The sequence below is a fragment of the Heterodontus francisci genome, chromosome 9 (genome assembly GCF_036365525.1).
Source record: "Heterodontus francisci isolate sHetFra1 chromosome 9, sHetFra1.hap1, whole genome shotgun sequence".
Taxonomy (NCBI): domain Eukaryota; kingdom Metazoa; phylum Chordata; class Chondrichthyes; order Heterodontiformes; family Heterodontidae; genus Heterodontus; species Heterodontus francisci.
This window is the reverse complement of record NC_090379.1, coordinates 72,209,346-72,232,828: the sequence shown is the minus strand read 5'-3', so window position 1 is coordinate 72,232,828 and position 23,483 is coordinate 72,209,346. Positions and strand designations below refer to the sequence as shown.

General features: G+C 43.2%; 1 protein-coding gene across 4 annotated transcripts in view; it reads right to left on the bottom strand.

Moving 5' to 3' along the window:
- Positions 1-17,643: 17,643 nt before the first annotated feature.
- ttc6 (tetratricopeptide repeat domain 6) overlaps positions 17,644-23,483 on the bottom strand; it is a 414,842-nt gene continuing 409,002 nt past the window's right edge. For all 4 annotated transcript variants that reach the window (XM_068039290.1, XM_068039292.1, XM_068039293.1 and 1 more), the window contains one exon: positions 17,644-18,156. In XM_068039290.1, coding sequence (XP_067895391.1) covers positions 18,029-18,156 — 128 coding nt within the window. In that variant the 3' untranslated portion in view covers positions 17,644-18,028. The remainder of the gene's footprint in view (positions 18,157-23,483) is intronic.

Here is a 23,483-nt window from a genome sequence, read left to right as displayed (position 1 = left end):
CTACAATAAATAATGCAGAGTTGAACCATTTCCCTCATACACTAAATAATGTACAGTTGACCACATCCCCCCCATAGACTAAATAATGCAGAGCTGAACCCTCCCCTCCACCCATATAGTAAATAATGCAGAGCTGAACCCTCCCCCCCCACCCATATACTAAATAATGCAGAGTTGACCCCTCCCCCATACACTAAATAATGCAGAGTTGACCCCTTCCCCATACACTAAATAATGCAGAGTTGACCCCTCCCCCATATACTAAATAATGAAGAGTTGACCCCTCCCCCATACACTAAATAATGCAGAGTTGACCCCTCACCCCACCCATATACTAAATAATGCAGAGTTGACCCCTCCCCCATACACTAAATAATGCAGAGTTGACCCCTCCCCATACACTAAATAATGCAGAGTTGACCCCTCCCCCATACAATAAATAATGCAGAGTTGACCCCTTGCCCCCATACACTAAATAATGCAGAGTTGACCCCTCCCCCCACCCATATACTAAATAATGCAGAGTTGACCCCTCCCCCGTACACTAAATAATGCAGAGTTGACCACTCCCCCATATACTAAATAATGCAGAGTTGACCCCTCCCCCATACACTAAATAATGCAGTTGACCCCTCCCCCCCGCCCATATACTAAATAATGCAGAGTTGACCCCTCCCCCATACAATAAATAATGCAGAGTTGACCCCTCCCCATACACTAAATAATGCAGAGTTGACCCCTCCCCATATACTAAATAATGAAGAGTTGACCCCTCCCCCATACACTAAATAATGCAGAGTTGACCCCTTGCCCCCATACATTAAATAATGCAGAGTTGACCCCTCCCCACACTAAATAATGCAGAGTTAACCGCTTCCCCATACACTAAATAATGCAGAGTTGAACCCTTTCCCCCATACACTAAATAATGCAGAGTTAACCCCTTCCCCATACACTAAATAATGCAGAGTTAACCCCTTCCACCATACACTAAATAATGCAAAGTTAACCCCTTCCCCATACACTAAATATTGCAGAGCTGAACCCTCCCCACCACCCATATACTAAATAATGCAGAGTTAACCCCTTCCCCATACACTAAATATTGCAGTTAACCCATTCCCCCATACATTAAATAATGCAGGCTTGACCCCTTTCCCCCCGACACTAAATAATGCAGAGTTGACCCCTTCCCCATACACTAAATAATGCAGTTAACCCCTTCCCCCACCACTAAATAATGCAGAGTTGACCCCTTCCCCTAGACTAAATAATGCAGATTTGACCCTTCGCTTCCATGCACTAAATAATGCAGTGTTGACCCCTTCCTCCACATACACTAAATAGTACAGTGTTGACCCCTCCCCTACACTAAATAATGCAGTGTTGACCCCTCCCCTACACTAAATAATGCAGAGTTGACCCCTTCCCCATACACTAAATAGTGCAGTGTTGACCCCTCCCCTACACTAAATAATGCAGTGTTGACCCCTTCCCCCACCACTAAATAATGCAGAGTTGACCCCTCCCCATATAGTAAATAATGCAGAGTTGACCCCCTCCCCCATACACTAAATAGTGCAGTGTTGACCCCTCCCCAACACGAAATAATGCAGAGTTGACCCCTCCCCATACACTAAATAATGCAGAGTTGACCCCTCGCCATACACTAAATAATGCAGAGTTGACCCCTCCCCATATACTAAATAATGCAGAGTTGACCCCCTCCCCCATACACTAAATAATGCAGAGTTGACCCCTCCCCATGTACTAAATAATGCAGAGTTGACCCCTCCCCATATAGTAAATAATGCAGAGTTGACCCCCTCCCCCATACACTAAATAGTGCAGTGTTGACCCCTCCCCAACACGAAATAATGCAGAGTTGATCCCTCCCCATATACTAAATAATGCAGAGTTGACCCCTCCCCCATATACTAAATAATGCAGAGTTGACCCCTCCCCCATATACTAAATAATGCAGTTAACCCCTTTCCCATACACTAAATAATGCAGAGTTGACCCCTCCCCCATATACTAAATAATGCAGAGTTCACCCCTCCCCCATATACTAAATAATGCAGAGTTCACCCCTCCCCCATATACTAAATAATGCAGAATTCACCCCTCCCCCATATACTAAATAATGCAGAGTTCACCTCTCCCCCATATACTAAATAATGCAGAGTTCACCCCTCCCCCATATACTAAATAATGCAGAGTTCACCCCTCCCCCATATACTAAATAATGCAGAGTTCACCCCTCCCCCATATACTAAATAATGCAGAGTTCACCCCTCCCCCATTTACTAAATAATGCAGAGTTCACCCCTCCCCCATATACTAAATAATGCAGAGTTGACCCCTCCCCCATATACTAAATAATGCAGAGTTGACCCCTCCCCCATATACTAAATAATGCAGAGTTCACTCCTCCCCCATATACTAAATAATGCAGAGTTCACCCCTCCCCATATACTAAATAATGCAGAGTTCACCCCTCCCCCATATACTAAATAATGCAGAGTTCACCCCTCCCCCATATTCTAAATAATGCAGAGTTCACCCCTTTCCCATACACTAAATAATGCAGAGTTGACCCCTCCCCCATATACTAAATAATGCAGAGTTCACCCCTCCCCCATATACTAAATAATGCAGAGTTCACCCCTCCCCCATATACTAAATAATGCAGAGTTCACCCCTTTCCCATACACTAAATAATGCAGAGTTGACCCCTTCTCCTCCTTCGTGGCGCCAGCTTCTCCTGAATGGGAAATGAAGACGTGTGAATGTCACACAACGTGCTCAAGATTGGGAACTGAAGGTAAAATTGCGGGGAATTAAATTTAAATTTATGCAAAGAGTTATTTTTAATCTGTAAAGTAGGGTCCCGTCGCAAAGCGGTGGAAGTGCCACCACGGAGCCTCACCACCGGCGGGAAGATTGGACCCGGCAATCCCGGCGTCAGACCTCGTGGGGGCTGCTGTCATTCCTATTCTTTGCATGCCCCCCTTGCCCTGTCATGAAACCCAACATTAGTCTGGGAACAAAATCCAGCACTTTATGTTGATAAAATGTTTTAGGGTTCAATTTAATGTTGTCTGCTAATTTTTTCTTATAAGCTCTCTTTGTCGCTCATATTAACTTCTTCAGTTCTAGCCTGTACTTTCCATGATCGTCCTGGTTGCTAACTGAATCTTGCTCCTGACATTTGTCACAGCCGCTTTTTTCTGTTTAATTTTAACTTGACATGAACTAGATAGCACAAGAAAATACTGAATTTCACCAGCCTTATACTCAGGGTTTCTCAGCTTAATCCCATCAGTTAGTCAAAGACCAGAAAACAGACTGAAGTTAATGATAAGTTCCTTTTCCTTTCCTTTTGGACCTCCTTATCTCGAGAGACAATGGATACGCGCCTGGAGGTGGTCAGTGGTTTGTGAAGCAGCGCCTGGAGTGGCTATAAAGGCCAATTCTGGAGTGACAGGCTCTTCCACAGGTGCTGCAGAGAAATTTGTTTGTCGGGGCTGTTGCACAGTTGGCTCTCCCCTTGCGCCTCTGTCTTTTTTCCTGCCAACTACTAAGTCTCTTCGACTCGCCACAATTTAGCCCTGTCTTTATGGCTGCCCGCCAGCTCTGGCGAATGCTGGCAACTGACTCCCACGACTTGTGATCAATGTCACACGATTTCATGTCGCGTTTGTAGACGTATTTATAGCGGAGACATGGACGGCCGGTGGGTCTGATACCAGTGGCGAGCTCGCTGTACAACGTGTCTTTGGGGATCCTGCCATCTTCCATGCTGCTCACATGGCCAAGCCATCTCAAGCGCTGCTGACTCAGTAGTGTGTATAAGCTGGGGGTGTTGGCCGCTTCAAGGACTTCTGTGTTGGAGATATAGTCCTGCCACCTGATGCCAAGTATTCTCCAGATGATAAGTTACGTAAAGGAAACAAAGTGAGTTTTCCAGGCTGTTAGGCTAAATTATTATTTTGCATTGGCTGATGGTCTTGAGCAACAATTATAAATAATGTATAATCAGCTTAGATATTTTAAACATTAATATAGAAGTGTCAAATATCTTAGCATCATATTACAACCTGCAAATTACAATCTGAGCAATCAAACAAAAAAAACCTGAGTAATTAACAATTTGCTTTTGCTATTCCCCCCACTCCCGCACCTTGAAAACTTCACTCCTCCCCCACTCCCCACCAGTGTTCCAGCTCGGATCTGGAAGGTAAGTAATTATTCATGTATTTAAATATGTAAATTAAGTTATTTTGCCAAGCGGTGGGGGGGCCGCCCCGAGGCCTCACCGCCACCGGTAAAATGGGGCGGGGCCTTCCCGGCGTCAAGGCCTGTGGCAGGCCTCTCCCGGAGCTATTTTCCGGGCCCCCCCCCGCCACAACCCCCAACTTCGGGGGGCTGATAATGTCCAGCTCCATGTGCCTGATGCTGGCACTAGGCTAATTGCGTATTAGGGGCATAACACCTCTTCCATGCCCCTTTGCCAAATGAGATTGCGAATGACCGCAACAGGCATAGTGCACACTACAGCCAGCTTCTTCAGTATAAAGTGTCAGCTGTGGCTCAGTTAGTAGCACTCCTGCCTTTGAGTTGTTCTGTTTCGGGTTCAAATCCTGTATTGCACTGTTGGAGATGCTGCCATTCAGATGAGATGTTGAACTGAGATTTGGATGGATATAAAGCTCCCATAGCACTATTTTGAAGAGGAGGGGAATTATCCCTCGTGTCCTGGCCTATATTTATCCCTCAATCAACATCACAAAAAACGGATTACCTGATCATTATCACATTGCTATTTGTAGATGTTTGTTGTGTGCGTACTGGCTGTGGCATTTCCTGTTTTACATCAGTGACTACACTTCAAAAGTACTTCATTGGTTGTACAGTACTTTGAGACGTCTGGAGCCGATGGAATGCCACCTTGAAGCATGGTGGCCCTGCCCTATACACCAAGCTCCATCAGTTTGCCATGGCCTGCTGGGAACAGGGCACGATTCCACATGATCTTCGTGATGCCATTATCATCACCTTGCACAAAAAACAAAGGAGAAAAATCAGACATCTCCAACCTCCATGGGATCACCCTCCTTTCTATTTCTGGGAAGATCCTGGCTAGAATACTTCTGAACTGGCTTGTGCCGACCATTGCAGAAGAAAACCTCCCAGAGAGCCAGTGTGGTTTCAGAGCAAACAGAGGCTCCACAGACATGGTATTTGCACTCAGACAATTAAAAGAAAAGTGCCATTTTCATAGACTTCACCAAGGCATTCACTGCGAGCAGAGATGGACTTTGGAAAATCCTTGAAAAACTTGAATGCCCACCTAGGATCCTGGCCATGGCGAAGCAGTTTCATGAAAACCAGTACGGACAAGTCCAGCACAACAGCGACCTCTTGAGTCCTTTCCAAATCTCCAATGGCGTGAAGCAGGGATGTGTGATGGACCCGACCCTATTCACCGTCTTTTTCAGCATGATGCTGCAGCAGGCAACGGAAGACCTGAAGGAGGGAGTTTACGTAGGCTTTCAGACGGATGAGGCCTTTTCAACCTCAGGCTTCTTCAGGCTCACACAAAGACACAAGAAAAACTCATCCATGAGCTTCTTTTTGCCGATGACTGTGCTCTCCTGGCCCACAGTCAGTCAGACCTGCAATGTATAACAACATATTTTTCCGAGGCAACACAATTCTTCAGACTAAAATTCAGTTTAAAGAAAACTGAAGTCCTGCATCAGCCTGCACCCCAAGAAGAATATAGACCACCAAGCATTGTCATCGAGGGAACCGAGCTGAATACTGTCAAGCAATTTACTTATTTGGGGAGCGTCATCTCATTTGATGCCACCATAGACAAGGAAGTGGACAATAGGCTTTCAAAAACAAATAGAACATTTGGCAGACTCTACAAATATGTGTGGAGTAACCAAAGCCTCAGAGCACAGACCAAACTCAAAGTGTACAAAGCCATAGTCCTCACCACACTACTGTATGGCGCAGAGTCATGGGTCGTTATCGCCATTATGTACGTCTTCTAGAGTGTTTCCATCAGCGCTGCCTCTGCAGCATCTTCAAGATCCGCTGGCAGGACCACATCACAAACATCGAAGTCCTGGAAACAGCCAACATCACCAGCATCGAGATCATCCTCCTGCAAAACCAACTGCGTCGGGCGGGTCATGTTGCTCGCATGGACAACAGTCACCTGTCCAAGATAGTGTTGTATGGAGAGCTGACCATGCGTAACAAGAACAGAGGGGCCCCCTGCAAACGTTTCAAGGACTCCCTGAAGAAGTCCCTCTCTGTGTGCCACATTGACCATCGCCAGTGGAAAGCACAGGCCGTAGATCGTGATGCCTGGAGATGCTACATCAGGAGAGCTACAGACACCCTTGAGACTGAGCAAAGAACCAGCATGAAAGAGAAAAGGAGGATAGATCCAGCAGCTTCACTTGTACTCACTGTGGGAGAATCTGCCTGTCCCAGATAGGCCTGACTAGCCACCAGAGGGCCTGCAACTGATGACTACAACCTTCCCAAAATCTTCTTCCGCGAACAAATGCCAAGAAGAAGAGAAGACTGGCTGTGGCGTTTCCTGCATTACAGCAGTGACTACACTTCAAAAGTACTTCATTAGCTATTAAGCGCTTTGAGACGTCCGGTGGCTGTAAAATGCGTTATATAAATGCAAGTCTTTCTTTTTTAAAAGGAACCATTGAAAACTGCCACCCAGAGGTAAGTTTAAAGTTTTTTTCCTTAACTTATCCTGGAGATGGGGGAGCAGAGGTCTCCTGAAGACCTCGGCAGGTGTTCACCCTGGCCAATCTTACTGACCTCCCACAACTGATGAGCTGCCTCTGGCATTTCACCAGTACTATATACTATGGTTAGCAAGCTAGTTTTCTGTAGTCCTTTTGCCAGCCTCACTCGATGCACACAGCATGTGCTGTACCCGAATCACACCCCGATTTGTGCGTGATCCAATTTCTAGGCTATTGTAACAATGTGAATTTCCTGTTCCTAGGGCTCAATACAAATTCAAACCTGGCATAGAGATTAATTTGAAAAGAATTCAAGTTAACGAAGTCTGAACCAATTGCTTTTTTAAAAAAATATAGAATTACATTTCATTAAATTTCTGTCTCTCAAAGAATTACTTCAACAGCAACTGATGCAAGCAATGGTGGGCATATGCTAATTCTACTAGTGTAATTGGATGATTTTAGAATTTAATGGCTCAGTGAACTCTTCCCTTATTCAATACAGTTTAATTGCTGTCATTTTTGTTCATTCTTTCAAAACTCAGCATGTTATGTATCCAGACAGATCGGTTTACATTTTCATACTTCTTGTTCAATTTCTTATTCTCAAGAGTTGTTTCTTTTTTATTTTAAGTACCTCTTTTCGTTTGTTAGCTTTAATACTTTCCACAGCATTTGCTGTGTTCAAAACTTTGATAATGTAGATATTGATCTTTCAATTCACATCAAAGAAAGAAAATTAAGTATTGATTAGGAAGTCTAACTGCTGAGCTGCAGGAGAAAAAAATGCAGAGAAAAATGTATTCAAATCCAATAACCTGACAGGCAGCTCAGGCAATGCTTCTATGTGTATGGAGTTCTTTGACCTGGCAGATTCCGCTCCAATTTCTCCATTCTCTCCCAGTCCAAATTTCTTGATTTTTGCACCAGAAAAGCAGAAAAATTTCAGGCCTTTGATATTTACTAGTAGTTGGTATCTTGCTGTACTGGGGACATTCGTGAGGTTTGGTAACTGGCCAAGATAACAATGTTAGGGATTTTATAATGATCTTTCTGCATTTGGTGCCCATCTTGTAAGTGATGCTTATCTCTGAACTTTGATGATATTCTGTCTAATTTTTTTTGGCATTGTATTGGAGGGCCGAGTGATGCTAACCTTTCATTCCATGTGGTTAATAAGAACATAAGAACACAAGAAATAGGAACAGGAGTAGGCCATTTGGTCCTGCAAGCCTGCCCCACCATTCAATAAGGTCATGGCTGATCTTCTACCACAACTCTATCTTCCCATACTATCATCACATCCCTTGATTCCCTCAGTATCCTAAAAATCTATTGATGTTTATCTTACACATACGCAACAAATGAGCATCCACAGCTGTCTGGGGTAAAGAATTACGAAGATTCACAACCCTTTGAGTGAAGAAATTTCTCTTCATCTCAGTTCTAAATGGCTGAACATTTATCCTGAGACAACGACCCCTAGTTCTAGACACTGCAGCCAGAGGAAACAATCTCTTGGCATTTAACCTATCAAGCCCTCTAATAATTTTACATGCTTCAATGAGATCACCTCTCGTTCTTCTAAACTCCGCGGATTATAGGCCTAGACTACTCAATCTTTTGTTGTAGAACAATTCCTTCATCCCAGAAATCAGTCTAGTGGACCTTGGTTACACTCCCTCTAAAACAAGTATAGCCTTCCTTACATAAGGAGACCTAAACTGTGCACAGTATTCCAGGTGTGATCTCACCAAGGCCCTATATAATTTCAGTAATACTCAAACCCCTTTGTAATAAAGGTAAAAATAACATTTGTTTTCCTAATTGCTCACCATACCTGCATGTTAACAGTCTGTAATTTGTGTACAAGGACATCCAGATCCCTCTGAATACCAGTCTCTCACCATTTAAAAAATATACGACTTTTCTATTTTCCCTACCTAAATGAATAACATCAACATTTCCCCACATTATATTCCATCTGCCATTTTCTTGCCTCCTCACAGCCTATTTTCCCACCTAACTTTGTTTCATTAGCAAACTTGAATCGATCACATTCAATCTCCTCATCTAAGTTATTGAAGTAGATTGTAAATAGCTGAGGCCCAAGCACCGATCCTTGTGGTACATTACTAATTATAGCCTGCCAATCTGAAAATGACCCCTTTATTCCTACTCGCTGTTTTCTATCATTTAACCAATCCTCAATCCATTCTAATATATTACCTCGAATCAGGGGTCAGTAACGTTTCCGTACATGGACACCAGTGTCCGGGATAAAAGATTTTGAGGTCCGTGACTGGTAATTTCAAGAACGAGAAATTTCCCATTGGCTTCTTCTTTACGCCCAGACCTTCTATAAAAAAAATGCACTGTCAGAGACACAGCTGACAGGTTCTGGGAGTGAGAACAACAGTTTCTGAACTTCGGACAGATTCGGGGTTTTCCGGCGGGTTCCGTTTTATTTTAAAGCCCACCAAAAAACAACAAATCTGTCTGAAGTTCAGAAAGTGCTGTTCCCGCTCCCAGGAATGGTCAGGGGTGGGGATGGGGGGGGGGGGGGGGGTTGCGTGGGGAAGAGAGAGAGAGAGAGAGAGAAAGGGTGGGGGGGAAGTTGGGGGGAGAGAGAGGGATGGGGGCAGAGAGAGAGAGGGACAGAGAGAGACAAGGGCAGGAAGGGAGACAGAGAGATAGGGAAAGAGAGGGGGATAGAGAGAGAGGGAGAGAGAGGAGGAGCTGGACCCTTATTTCTATAATGGCTAGCATTTAAAGAGCGCATGGATGAATTACAGTTGTTCATTCCTGTCTGGCACAAAAATAAAACACGAAGGGTGGTTCAACCATGGCTTACAAAAGAAATTAGGGATAGTATTAGATCCAAGGAGGAGAAATATAAAATGGGCAGAACAAGCAGCAAACCTGAGCATTGGGAGCAGTTTAGAATTCAGCAAAGGAGGACAAAGGGATTGATTAAGAAGGGGAAAATAGAGCATGAGAGTAAGCTTGCAGAGAACATTAAAACTGACTGTAAAAGCTTCTATAGATATGTGAAGAGAAAAAGATTAGTAAAGACAAATGATGGGTCCCTTAGTCAGAAATGGGGGGATTTATAATGGGGAACAAAGAAATGGCAGACCAATTAAATACATACTTTGGTTCTGTCTTCACAAAGGAGGACACAAATTACCTCCCAGAAATGTTGGGGAGCATAGGGTCTAGTGAGAAGGAGGAACTATATGAAATCAGTATTAGTAGGGTATTGGTGTTCGGGAAATTGATGGGATTGAAGGCCGATAAATCCCCAGGGCCTGATGGTATGCATCCCAGAGTACTTAAGGAAGTGGCTCTAGAAATAGTGGATGGTCATCTTCCAAGATGCTATAGACTCTGGAACAGTTCCTACAGATTGGAGGGTAGCTAATGTAACCCCACTATTTAAAAAGGGAGGTAGAGAGAAAACAGGGAATTATAGACTGTTTAGCCTGACATCAGTGGTGGGGAAAATGCTAGAGGCCATTATAAAAGATGTAATAGCAGAGCACGTGGAATACAATGACAGGATTGGACATCGGAAAGGGAAAATCATGCTTGACAAATCTACTGGAATTTTTTGAGGATGTAACTAGTAGAATAGATAAGGGAGAATCGGTGGATGTGATGTATTTGGACTTTCAGAAAGCTTTCGATAAGGTCCCACATAGGACATTAGCGTGCAAAATTAAAGCACATGGGATTGGGGGTAAGGTACTGACATGGATAGAGAACTGGTTGGCAGACAGGAAACAAAGAGTAGGAATAAATGGGTCTTTTCCTGAGTGGCAGGCAGTGAATAGTCGGGTACCGCAGGGATCAGTGCTCGGACCCCAGCTATTCACAATATATATTAATGATATAGATGAGGGAATTAAAGGTAATATATCCAAGTTTGCAGAAGACACAAAGCTGGGTGGGAGTGGGAGCTGTGAGGAGGATGCAGAGAAGCTCCAGTGTGATTTGAACAGGTTGAGTGAGTGGGCAAATACATGGCAGATGCAGTATAATGTGGATAAATGTGAGGTTATCCACTTTGGTGGCAAAAACAGAAAGGTAGATTATTATCTGAACGGCGATAGATTGGGAAAGTGGGAGGTGCAGTGAGCCCTGGGTGTCCTTGTACACCAGTCGCTGAAAGTAAGCATGCAGATGCAGAAGGCAGTTAAGAAGGCAAATAGTATGTCGGCCTTCATAGCGAGAGAATTTGAGTACAGGAGCAAGGATGTTTTGCTGCAATTATACAAGGCCTTGGTGAGACCACATCTGGAGTATTTTGTGCAGTTTTGGTCTCGTTATCTGAGGAAGGATGTTCTTGCTATGGAGGGAGTGCAGTGAAGGTTACCAGACTGATTCCTGGGATGGCAGGACTGATGTATGAAGAGGGATTGGGTCGATTAGGCTTGTATTCACTGGAGTTTAGAAGAATGAGAGGGGAATCTCATAGAAACCTACAAAATTCTAACAGGACTAGACAGACTAGACACAGGAAGGATGTTCCCGATGGCGGAGGAGTCCAGGACCAGGGATCACAATCTAAGGATAAGGGGTAAGCCATTTAGGAGCCATTAAATGAGATTTATTTACCCAGAGAGTGGTGAACCTGTGGAATTCTCTACCACAGAAAGCAGTTGAGGCCATATCATTAAATATATTCAAGAAAGAGTTAGATATAGTTCTTAGGGCTAAAGGGATCGAGGGATATGGGGAGAAAGTGGGAACAGGGTACTGAGTTTGGATGATCAACCATAATCGTATTGAATGGCGGTGCAGGCTCAAAGGGCTGAATGGCCTACTTCTGCTCCTATTTTCTATGTTTCTATATAAATGTCACAATTCTGCTGCTATCCATTTGGAATCACATTGTTCCAGAACTTGTATTGAGGGGAAAACTGGCAAGAAAGTCCAAGGAATCTCTGGTAGTCAGCACTGTAAGTTTCTCATGAATACAGGAGTAATGGGATGAGTGATATTGGCAAAAACAGGATGCTTCTGACCCATATATAATAGTTAGTGAATACAATGTAATGGATAGCTTTAATAAACCTTAATCTATGATGAATTGCCTACAATTCCTTAACAAAATCCATGCTGCATTTACAGTTTTAAAAACTGTCGGGGAAGACATGGTAAAATTTATTATGTTTCAATGACCATGTTAAAAACAGTCATTAAATGATTTTTTTTTTTGCTACAAATTGGATTAAGGGACAAGTTTTACAAGTATGTCAAAGTTCAGTAACTGAAATGTGCATCATTTACTATCCAGTTTGAGGGCAGATAACCTGAGTGGCCAATATCATTTGAAAGTTGTCTATCATATAATTACATTACGTTATAAGTGCACCTTTGCTAACAGATAAGAAGTTTGCTTGGATATAAATTGGTTAGTCTGGAGTATAATCATAGTCTGGAGTGACAAAACATTTTGTAACTGAATAATACATGAAGTAACAACAGCTCAACATTTTGCAGAAAAGCTTTTTGTTAATAATTATCTTGTCAGAGCTGAATCGGAATTGACGGTAATAGATTGAAACATAGACATAAGTGAATTTAAGAGAATCGCTTTATTGGAGGAACTGAAGAATGCTCTTTGTTTGTAATTGTATTTATTTAATTTTGTCACTATCTTTGGTGAGTAAATGACATATTGTTCATGAGAGATGCTGTTATTTTTGTATTTTAGAATCCAGGACCTGGTTTAATAGCCTGTCGAGATGAATAAACTAGTCTTGGCTACCTACCGTTAATCCCTCTGTCCCTTCCTGTCCCACTCTGCTTTTCAGTTTTACATGACTCTTCTGAAGTACTATCTGCTCCATCCTATGAAATTCTCCTGATTTGGAGATCACTGCCTTTTAGTTAGCTGCCCTGTCTTGAGACAAATTATAAGCAGGTGGAGAAGTTGCACATTGACCATCATGGGTTAAATTGTCTTGTGACAATAGCAATGTGAGAAATGGTCTGTCTTCCTATTGCTGATTTTTTTTACTGCTTCACCCCAATGACCACAATAACAATTCTCTCCTTGAATTTCATGGTTTATTGGATGAATTTGCACTCCTGACATTGTGTGTATCTACAGAGCTCATCCAATAAGGTGACCTGGTGCAGGCTAACTCTATTGGCATTATATACTATTTTGCTTGCTAGCTGGTTAATACAGTTGTCCCTTGATGTTTGTATGCCTAGCTGCTTTATTTATAGGGAGAAATGTGTTTTAAATTGGACAGTGTTTTGATGGCATTTGGTTGGCTATACACTTTATAAGTAGATTAATTGCCCCATGTCCGCGGTTTAGTCAATAATTTTCTCAAATATCCGTGGTGCAATATATCCCTGCCTCCAATCCCATGAGCCATACTTTGTCTAATAATATCTTGGGCTGAATTTTACAGACTCCCCCATCGTCTGGGTTCATGGTGGGGGTGGGGGGCACCTGAAAATGCCTCCGGCAGAAGCCCACCACTGGCCTCGGTGTCAGGAAGGCTTGCCCCGACATTGCCGGCAGTGGTGAGGCCTTGTGGTGGCCCCCCCAACACTTGGCAACGGGACAGCCATTAACATATTTAAATCCATTAAAATTGATGAATTAATCAGACCTGCACCACTTTCCGTCCCGCTGCGATATTGGTGGCGGTGGCCGGCACTCCGCACCTTCGGATCCCTGTCCACTAGGTCCAGAAGATTTGCCAACTTTTAGTCCCATTAATTTTTCTAGTACTATTTATTTACGAATACTAACTTCTTGAAGTTCCATCATGTCACAGGACCTTTGATTCCACACACTTGCTATGTTTTTTCCATATTCTGTTGTGACAAAGTATTCCTTCCTCCCCATTATAATTTCTCCTGTCTCTGCCTGTGAGGGACCCACATTTACTTTTTATTTCCCTTTATATACCTATAGAAGCTTTTACAATCTGTTTTATTGTCTCCTGCTAACTTACTCTCATTCTATTTTCTTTTTATCAATTTCTTGGTCATCCTTTTCTGAATTCTAAAATCCTACCAATCCTTAGGCAGAGGCGGGGTTCCCCCCACCTTTTCAGCCCGCCACCAGGAGTCCTACCTCCAGCACAAAATCCTGCCCTTAGTTTGCCCAGTCTATACGAAGATTGAAGTTCCCCATGATTACTGTATTATCCTTTTTACATGCACCTCTAATTTTTTGATTTATAATCAGCTTGATACTGCAACTGCTGTTGGGGGCCTGTGAACTGCTCCCATCTTAGATATACCCAAACGGATTCTATATCTTGATTTTCCAAGTTAAGATCCTTCCTCTCCAATGCCTTTATTTCCATCATTTATTATCAGGGTTACCACAATATTTGGTAACCAACCTTGATCACTCTGCAACCACATCTCCGTAATAGCTATTAGATGAAACACATTTATTTCTATCTGTGCCACTAATTCATCTATTTTGTTTTAAATGCTTCAAACATCAGTGTCTTTAGCTTTAACCTTTTTCTATTTTTCCCAGATGTCACCTTAGTCACTAATGTCCTATTACCTTTGTTCTGTCTGTCCCTTCCTGGTCCACTCTGCTTATTTTTAACCAAATCACAACTCTGCTTTACAGCTTTGGCATTTGTCTATTGCTTTTGAATTACCCTTTCCTGAATCTTCTCACCCTTTCATTGGTCCCAGCCCAATTTTAGAGGAGCCTGTCCCAATAGAACAGCTCCCTCTTTCCCCAGTACTGGTGCCAGTGTCCCAAGAATTGAAACCCATACCTGTAACACCACTCTTTCAGTCACACATTTAACCTTCTGTATGACTCTATGCCAATTTGCACATGTCTCAGGTAACAGAGATTATTACCTGTGACATTCAGCATTTTAATGTTAACCTTAGCTCCTCAAACTCTCTCAGCAGAAATTCATTCCTAGTTCTACCTATGTCATTGGTTCCTACATTGACTATGACAACAGGATCCTCACCCTCCCACTCCAAGTTCTTCTCCAGCCGCAAGGAGATGTCCTTAACCCTGGCACCAAGCAGGCAACAGAACCCTCAGCACTCCCAGTCGCGGCTGCAGAGAATAATATCTATACCCCTGTCTATACTGTCCCCTACCAGTACCACATTCTTTTCACTCCCCTCACTTGAACGGCCTTCTGTGCCATGGTGCTGTGGTCAATTTGCTCAAACACCCTGCAGACCTTGCCCTCATCCACACAGGTAGCAAGAACCTCGTACTTGTTGAATAAGGGCAAAGGCTCCTCTAACTCTACATTTGGGATCCCCTGACCTGTCTGGCTTGCAGTCACACGTTCCTGTTCCCCACCACAAACCAAACCTGCACCAATACCTCAGGGATGTGAATCACAATATCAAAATATCCAGGTAACACTCCCCCTCCCTGATGCCTCACATTTTCTGCACCTCAGATGCCAGTTCAACAACGTTGAGCTGAACTTCCTCAAGATGTAGATACTTACTGTAGATATGGTCATGGATCACCACAAACTCCCACATGCTGTAGTGGCAGGACACCTTCTGTATTGTCAACCCTATCTGACTTTGTATTATTTACTTAATTCATTAAAAATCAAATTAATCAGCTTGGCTTATATTATTTTAGCCTTTTAACTAATTACTTGATCTAGTTTAAGTTATAGGTAGATTAAATTAAATACCTACCTCTAACTTACCCCACAGCTCCTCCTTGCGCTGTGATATTTTGTGATATTCCTGCCGTGCCACTTACAGATTCACAGACTGCCCTTAAATCTCTGTTCTTGGCCTCGCCTTTTCTACCACTCTGATCTCGGCCTCAACCGTTCTGCTGCTCCACTCTCAGCCTCGCCCCTTTCTGCTGCTCCACTTTCAGCCTCGCCCCTTTCTGCTGATCCACTTTCAGCCTCGCCCCTTTCTGCTGCTCCACTTTCAGCCTCGCCCCTTTCTGCTGCTCCACTCTCAGCCTCGCCCTTTTCTACCCCTCCACTGGCAGCCTCATCCTTTTCAATGCTCCGCTCTTGGTCTCACTCTTTTCTACTGCTCCACTCTCATCCTTGCCCTTTTCCACTGCTCCACTCTCAGCCTTACCCTTTTCTACTGCTCCACGCTCAGCCTTACCCTTTTCTACTGCTCCACTCTCAGCCTCGCCCCTTTCTGCTACTCCACTCTCAGCCTCGCCCTTTTCTACCCCTCCACTGGCAGCCTCATCCTTTTCAATGCTCCGCTCTTGGTCTCACTCTTTTCTACTGCTCCACTCTCAACCTTGCCCTTTTCCACTGCTCCACTCTCAGCCTTACCCTTTTCTACTGCTCCACGCTCAGCCTTACCCTTTTCTACTGCTCCACTCTCAGCCTCGCCCCTTTCTGCTGCTCCACTCTCAGCCTCGCCCTTTTCTACCCCTCCACTGGCAGCCTCATCCTTTTCAATGCTCCGCTCTTGGTCTCACTCTTTTCTACTGCTCCACTCTCAACCTTGCCCTTTTCTACTGCTCTACTCTCAGCCTCATCCTTTTCAATTTTCCATTCTTGAACTTTCCCTTTTCAATGCTCTTGGCCTTGCACTTTTGCTTGTCAATCTCTCTTCCCAGGATCAGAATTCAACAGCTTTAAACTGTTGTCTATATTGATATCAGAATGGCAGAGGTTGGCCAACCGACATATCTCCTTTGCTTTTTTTTCCAATTACCAAGCACAAAAATCACACCAATTCTGCTGACACTATATTACATTTGTAACACTTGGATGATGGAGTCAAATGACAAGTCAAACACTAGTAATGGGTTGCAAGTAAAGATATTATTGTGGAACTTAACAGCATAAATCCCACTAGGTGGACAAACAAAAATGAATTGGCTTTTCTTGAAAAGTCCAGATGAGATTGCCAAACGTCCCCTTAACTGAGTAAAAGATAATGACCATCGTCATGTGACAGGAGACCAATGGACAGAGGAGATCTTGGGCAATCTCCCAACCATCAAATTGAAGTTTTAGGAAATGCTGCAAGAGCTAAAAGAAATAGTAACTTCAGAAAAGGCAATTGGTAATGGGCTGTGGAAGCTAAAGGAAGCAGACATCAGGCTTTGCTGGATCTTTATATAAGAAGTTAGGAGAGGACCGGTTCTTTTTTTGCAGTAAGTTGTTAAAATGTGGAATGCCCCACCAGAAATCATGATGGGAACAGAATCCAAGACAGCTTCTAAAAAAGAAATGGATGAATTTTTAAAAAATTAAAATGGTATCAGAAAAGGCCAGGGCTAAGAACTATGTGTAAGCTCTATCGAGGAGCTAAGCTGAACGACCCCTTCGGTACTGTAAAATTCTATGGGCTGGATTTTCCCGACCCCTTGGAAATGGGATTGGAGGGAAAGTAGGCAGATGCCATGTCAGGATGACTCCCCAAAGTATAGCTGCCACCGGGGAACTTACCCAGGGGCGGGTTGGGAAGAGGCTCAGCTGCCCACACCATGGAGGCAGGCAGCCAATTTAAGGTGATTGAGACCCCAATTAAGGGCAATTTTGCCACCAGCACAGAGGCCCTCCGCCACATGAGGAGGGTGCCAGCTCAATGGAGATGGCCTTCCTGCAGCAGGCGGGGGTTAATGTTGTTCATAGTGTATACTCCTGCTAACAAAACAAAACCATTGAGTTTTTAAATCAAAATAATACATTTTATACATACATTCTTCAATAAAAATTGTCTACGAATTAATCTGCTTTCTAGCATGGAGCTTTATTTTCATGTTGGAAAAATGTTAAAGCAATTGAAAGAAAATTCATACAACCTAGACTCAGTTTTTCACATCAATACTGAAAACAGGAATTATTTTTAAAATTTTTTTATAGTCAAAGATTTTATATCATGTCAGGGAAAAGAATTTCACTCAGAAAAATAAGTATTTCAACAAGAAATAATTTTTGAGTGACAGAAAATGCAATAATGTTACAGAGCTAAATTATTTTGCATCTAAATATTTCAGCAATACACATTATCAAGATAATTACCAAACTGACACTTTAGTGATACCATCAGACAATATGCTGTATTGAATGATATTGTTTAAATTCATCTGTAATGAAATGTTATCATTAGTAAGGCATTCATACAGTTCCACAAGCAATCACATTTTGAAGATCTATTCATTTTTATTTTTATCAAAGAGTTTTCTTCTGAACCTTAATATTAAGTGTATTTGTGGTAATTGTTTACTTTTCCTGGTAAAAGCAATTATCTGTTTACACAGCTTCTTGGATGCCTATTGCTTTTTTGTAATCAGTTACAGCTTCTTCAATCAAACCCAAATGGCCTCGGACATCTGCACGGAGTTTGTAAAATAGAGCATCATCTGGCATTAGCTGTAGCGCTGCAAAAATATGGGAAAGGCAGATGAACAGCATAATGAACACAATTTTTAATTGTACTGCTTTGTCTACTTTATTTTAACTGAACCATAGTACGTATATATAAAGCAGAAAGAATTTGCCTTAGACATTAAATGTAATGTGTCTTTTGTTTGGGATCCTTTGGATTTATTTTTACTATGAAACTATCTTCATATTATATTAACATTTCTAACAGTGGAAGTCTGTTTAACTTTTGTATAATGGTATGAATAAGATTGTCATCTATTATTGTGGGGATAGAAAAAAATTAATACAGTGTAACAATAGAAGTTTCTTGAATCCATACATGTATATAAAACAAGAGATTGACTAGAAGGCTCTGTAAAAATCAATGAGATTGGCAGTCACAGCAGAAGAGTAAACAGAACAGAATTCACAACCAGCTAGCAGCCAAAGCATATATATGCAGAATGTAGGAATATCAATTACCTGGATTTTGCAGTCAGTGGTGGACAAATGATGCTAGCCATTCATAACACTTACATTTGCTCAGAGACTTCCTTTGAACTTTTGCACTGGAACATGCGATGATGCAAAACAGCATGGCACCCTCAATATAGGATCTGGGACCTGTGTCAACAGAGCCAGCAACTGTGTATCTCTTTAACCAACCAGATTGAAGAATTCCTCCTGAGATACGCAGGCTGTGAAATTTGGTGCTGGTGCTACAGAAGCTGGGAACTCCAAGAATATTGGTTGGATCGTTTGCAGCCACTTCCAGCATGGTTCACATGGCGCAGCATGATTGTAAAGACACTAGAGTGGGCGTGCCATGCGTGTGACAGAAGTATGCAGAATGGACCCTCACAGGTCCTCTTAATCATTCCCAACTGAACATATATTCACAAAGACCTCATCCACTGCCTTGCCCCCACTTGAGCAATTTAATAAGATCACCATGGGACTTCCAGGTGAGCTGCTTTTGACTTTCTTCTGCTGCTGCAGAGTGAGTGGAAGCACTGTGTTGAGTGTTACTGGAGGAGTTCTGAAAAGTTTTTGTATTCACAAGGAAGTGGTGCTGATCTTTGACAAAGAGGCCAGAGGAGTTGGAAGACCTGTCAGGAGAAAGCCTGTTTTTAGTAATGAGAGCTATAGTTGCAGTACCTCATGGGCTGCAACACGACAGGGTTTTTTTTCAATTCTTTCATGGGATGTATGCGTCGCTGGCAGGCCAGCATTTGTTGTCCATCCCTAATTGGCCTTACATACGTTGATATGAATTAGAAGGAGTAGGCCCTTCGAGCCTGCTCTGCCATTCAATAAGTTCATGGCTGAACTCATTACTCCACATTTCCACCGATCTCCGATAACCTTACATCCCGTTGCTTATCAAGAATCCAGCCACCTCTGCCTTAAAAATATTCAAAGATTCTGCTTCCACCGCCTTTTGAGGAAGAGAATTCCAAAGACTCATGACCCTCAGAGAAAAAATGTCTCCTCATCTCCGTCTTGAATGCACGACCCCTTACTTTTAAACAGTGACCCCCACTTCTAGATTCTCCCACAAGGGGAGACATCCTTTCCACATCCATCTTGTCAAGACCCCTCAGGATCTTATATGTTTCAATCAAGTCTTGAACTGAGTGGCTTGCTAGGCCATTTCACAGTGCAGTTAAGAGTCAACCACATTTCTGTGAGTCTGGAGTCACATGTAGGCCAGACCAGCTAAGGAAAGCTGATTTCCTTCCCTAAAGGACATTAGTGAACAAGATGGGTCTTTATGACAATCAATGAGTTTCCTGGCACCATTACTGAGACTAGCTTTCATAGAGTCAGAGTTACACAGCACAGAAACAGGCCCTTTGGCCCATTGTGTCCGTGCTGGTCATCAAGCACCTATCTATTCTAATCCCATTTTCCAGCACTTGGCCCATAGCCTTGTATGCTATGACATTTCAAGTACTCATCTAAATACTTCTTAAATGGTGTGAGGGTTCCTTCCTCTACCACCCCTTCAGGCAGTGTGTTCCAGATTCCAACCACACTCTGGGTGAACATTTTCTTTCCTCAAATCCCCTCTAAACCTAGAGTCACAGAGAGATAGGGAGATACAGCACTCAAACCGGCCCTTTGGCCCACCGAGTCTGTGCCGACCATCAACCACCTATTTATACTAATCCTACATTAATCCCATAATTCCCTACCACATCCCCACAATTCTTCTACCTACACCAGGGGCAATTTACAATGGCCAATTTGCCTATCAACCTGCAAGTCTTTGGCTGTAGGAGGAAACTGAAGCACCCGGTGGAAACCCACGTGGTCACAGGGAGAACTTGCAAACTCCGCACAGGCGGTACCCAGAACTGAACCTGGGTCGCTGGAGCTGTGAGGCTGCGGTGCTAACCACTGCACCACTGTGCCACCCTCCTGCCCCTTACCTTAAATCTATGCCCCCTGGTTATTGACACTTCTGCTAAGGGATAAAGTTTCTTCTTATCTACCCTATCTATGCCCTTCATAATTTTGTATACCACAATCAGGTCCCCCCTCAGCCTTCTCTGCTCTAAGGAAAATAACCCTAGCTTATCCAGTCTCTATTCATAGCTGAAATGCTCTAGCCCAGGAAACATCCTGGTGAATCTCCTGTGCACCCTCTCCAGTGCAATCACATCCTTCCTTTAGTGTGGTATCCAGAACTGTACACAGTACTCCAGCTGTGGCTTAACTAGCATTTTATACAGATCCATCATAACCTCCCTGCTCTTATATTCTAAGCCTTGGTTAATAAAGGCAAGTATCCCACATGCCTTCCCAACTACCTTATCTACCTGTGCTGCTGCCTTCAGTGATCTATGGACAAGCACACCAAGGTCCCTCTGACCCTCTGTACTTCCTATGGTCCTACCAACCATTGTATATTCCCTTGCCTTGTTAGTCCTCCCAAAATGCATCACTTCACACTTCTCAGGATTAAATTCCATCTGCCACTGCTCTGCCCATCTTACCAGCCCATCTATATCGTCCTGTAATTCAAGGCTTTCCTCCTCACTATTTATGACACCATCAATTTTCGTGTCATCTGCAACCTTGTTGATCATACCTCCTATATTCATGTCTAAATCATTAATGGACACTACAAACAGCAAGGGTCCCAGCACCGATCCCTGTGGTAGACCACTGGTCACAGGCTTCCAATCGCAAAAACAACCCTTGATCATCACCCTCTACCTCCTGCCAATTAAGCCAATTTTGGATCCAATTTGCCAAATTGCCCTGGATCCCATGGACTCTTACCTTCTTGACCAATCTCCCATGCAGGACCTTATCAAAAGCCTTACTGAAGTCCATGTAGACTACGTCAACTGATTTGCCCTCATCTACATATCTCGTCATCTCCTCGAAAAATTAAATCAAATTTGTTAGACATGATCTCCCCCTGACAAAGCAATGCTAACTATCCCTGATTAATCCCTGCCTCTCCAAGTGGAGATTAATCCTGTCCCTCTGAATTTTTTCCAATAGTTTCCCTACCACTGATGTTAGACTCACTGATATGTAATTACCTGGTTTATCCCTACTACCCTTCTTGAATAATGGTACCACATTCGCTGTCCTCCAGTCATCTGGCACCTTTCCTGTGGCCAGAGAGGATTTGAAAATTTGTGTCAGAGCCCCTGCAATTTCCTCCCTTGCCTCACATAGCAGCCTGAGATATATCTCATCTGGGCCTGGGGATTTATCCACTTTTAAGCTCGCTAAAACTGCTAATACCTCCTCCCTTTCAATGCTAATTTGTTCAAGTATATCACAATCACCCTCCCTGATCTCTACACCTACATCGTTCTTCTCCATAGTGAACACAGATGAAAAGTAATCATTCAAAACCTCATCTACGTCCTCCGGCTCCATACACGGATTGCAACGTTGGTCCCTAATGGGCCCTACTCTTTCCCTGGTTATCCTCTTACCCTTAATATACTTATAAAATGCCTTGGGATTTTCCTTTATCTTGTCCGCCAGTGTTTTTTCATGCCCCCCTCTTCGCTCTCCTAATTACGTTTTTAAGTACCCCCCCCCCCCCCCCCATACTTTCTGTACTCCTCTTGGGCCTCCACTGTTTTCAGCCCTCTGAATCTGCCATAAGCCTCCTTTTTTTTTGTCTTATCCAATCCTCTAAATCCCTTGACATCCAGGGTTCCCTGGACTTGTTGGTCCTACCCTTCACCTTTACGGGAACATGTTGGCCCTGAACTCTCACTATTTCCTTTTTGAATGACTCCCACTGGTCTGATGTAGACTTTCCTACAAGTAGCTGCTCCCAGTCCACTTTGGCCAGATCCTGTTTTGAAATGCTCCCCCACTGACACTTCTACCACTTATCGGGCTTCATTCCTAAAGATTAGGTCCAGTATGGCCCCTTCTCTTGTAGGACTTTCTACATGCTGGCTCAAAAGGCTCTTCTGGATGCACTTTAAGAATTTCGCCCCCTTTAAGCCTTTTGCACTAAGACTATCCCAGATAATATTGGTGAAGTTGAAATCCCCTACTATTATTACCCTATTATTTTACATCTCTCTGAGATTTGCCTACATATCTTTCAATTCCAGATTTTTTAAATTAATTAATTGAATTTAAAATCCACTAACTGCTGTGGTAGGATTTGAACCTTTGTCCCCAGGGCAATCTGGATTACTAGTCCAGTGACACAGGTGGCAGAGAGTGGAAGCCATGTGTAGCGGGAGGTGGAGGAGGGCTCGCAAAATAAGGCCCTCCACCCTTCCCTTTTTTTCCTCCCACGCCCCACTTTTATTTGCTCGAAACCTATTACATTTTAACTTTTCTCAGTTCTGATGAAAGGTCACAGACCTGAAACATTAACTTGTTTCTCTCTCCACAGATGCTGCCAGACTTGCTCAGCGTTTCCAGCATTTTCTGTTTTTATTTCAGATTTTCAGCATCCGCAGTATTTTGCCCCTGTCCAGAACGACGAGGGACTTCACAGTCTTCTCTTTTACCAGAACGAAAGAGAAGGAGCGAGCAAGTGGCTTTACCAGGTAGCGGGATTCCCAATGTTTCAGGGAGCCATTGACTGCACGCACATGGCTCTGCAAGCTACACATATTGATGGGGAGATGTACCGCAACTGCAAAAGCTACTAATCCCTGAATGTGTAGTTGTGTGCAAGCATGCACAGAAAATCATGTCAGTGAATGCCCACTAGCTTGGCAGAAGTTATGACAAATTCATCCAGCACCAGCCAGCTGTACCCAATGTCTTCAGGCCATCATAATGAATCAGAGGCTGACTGTTTGGTGACAAAAGCTACCCACTTTGGACTTAGTTC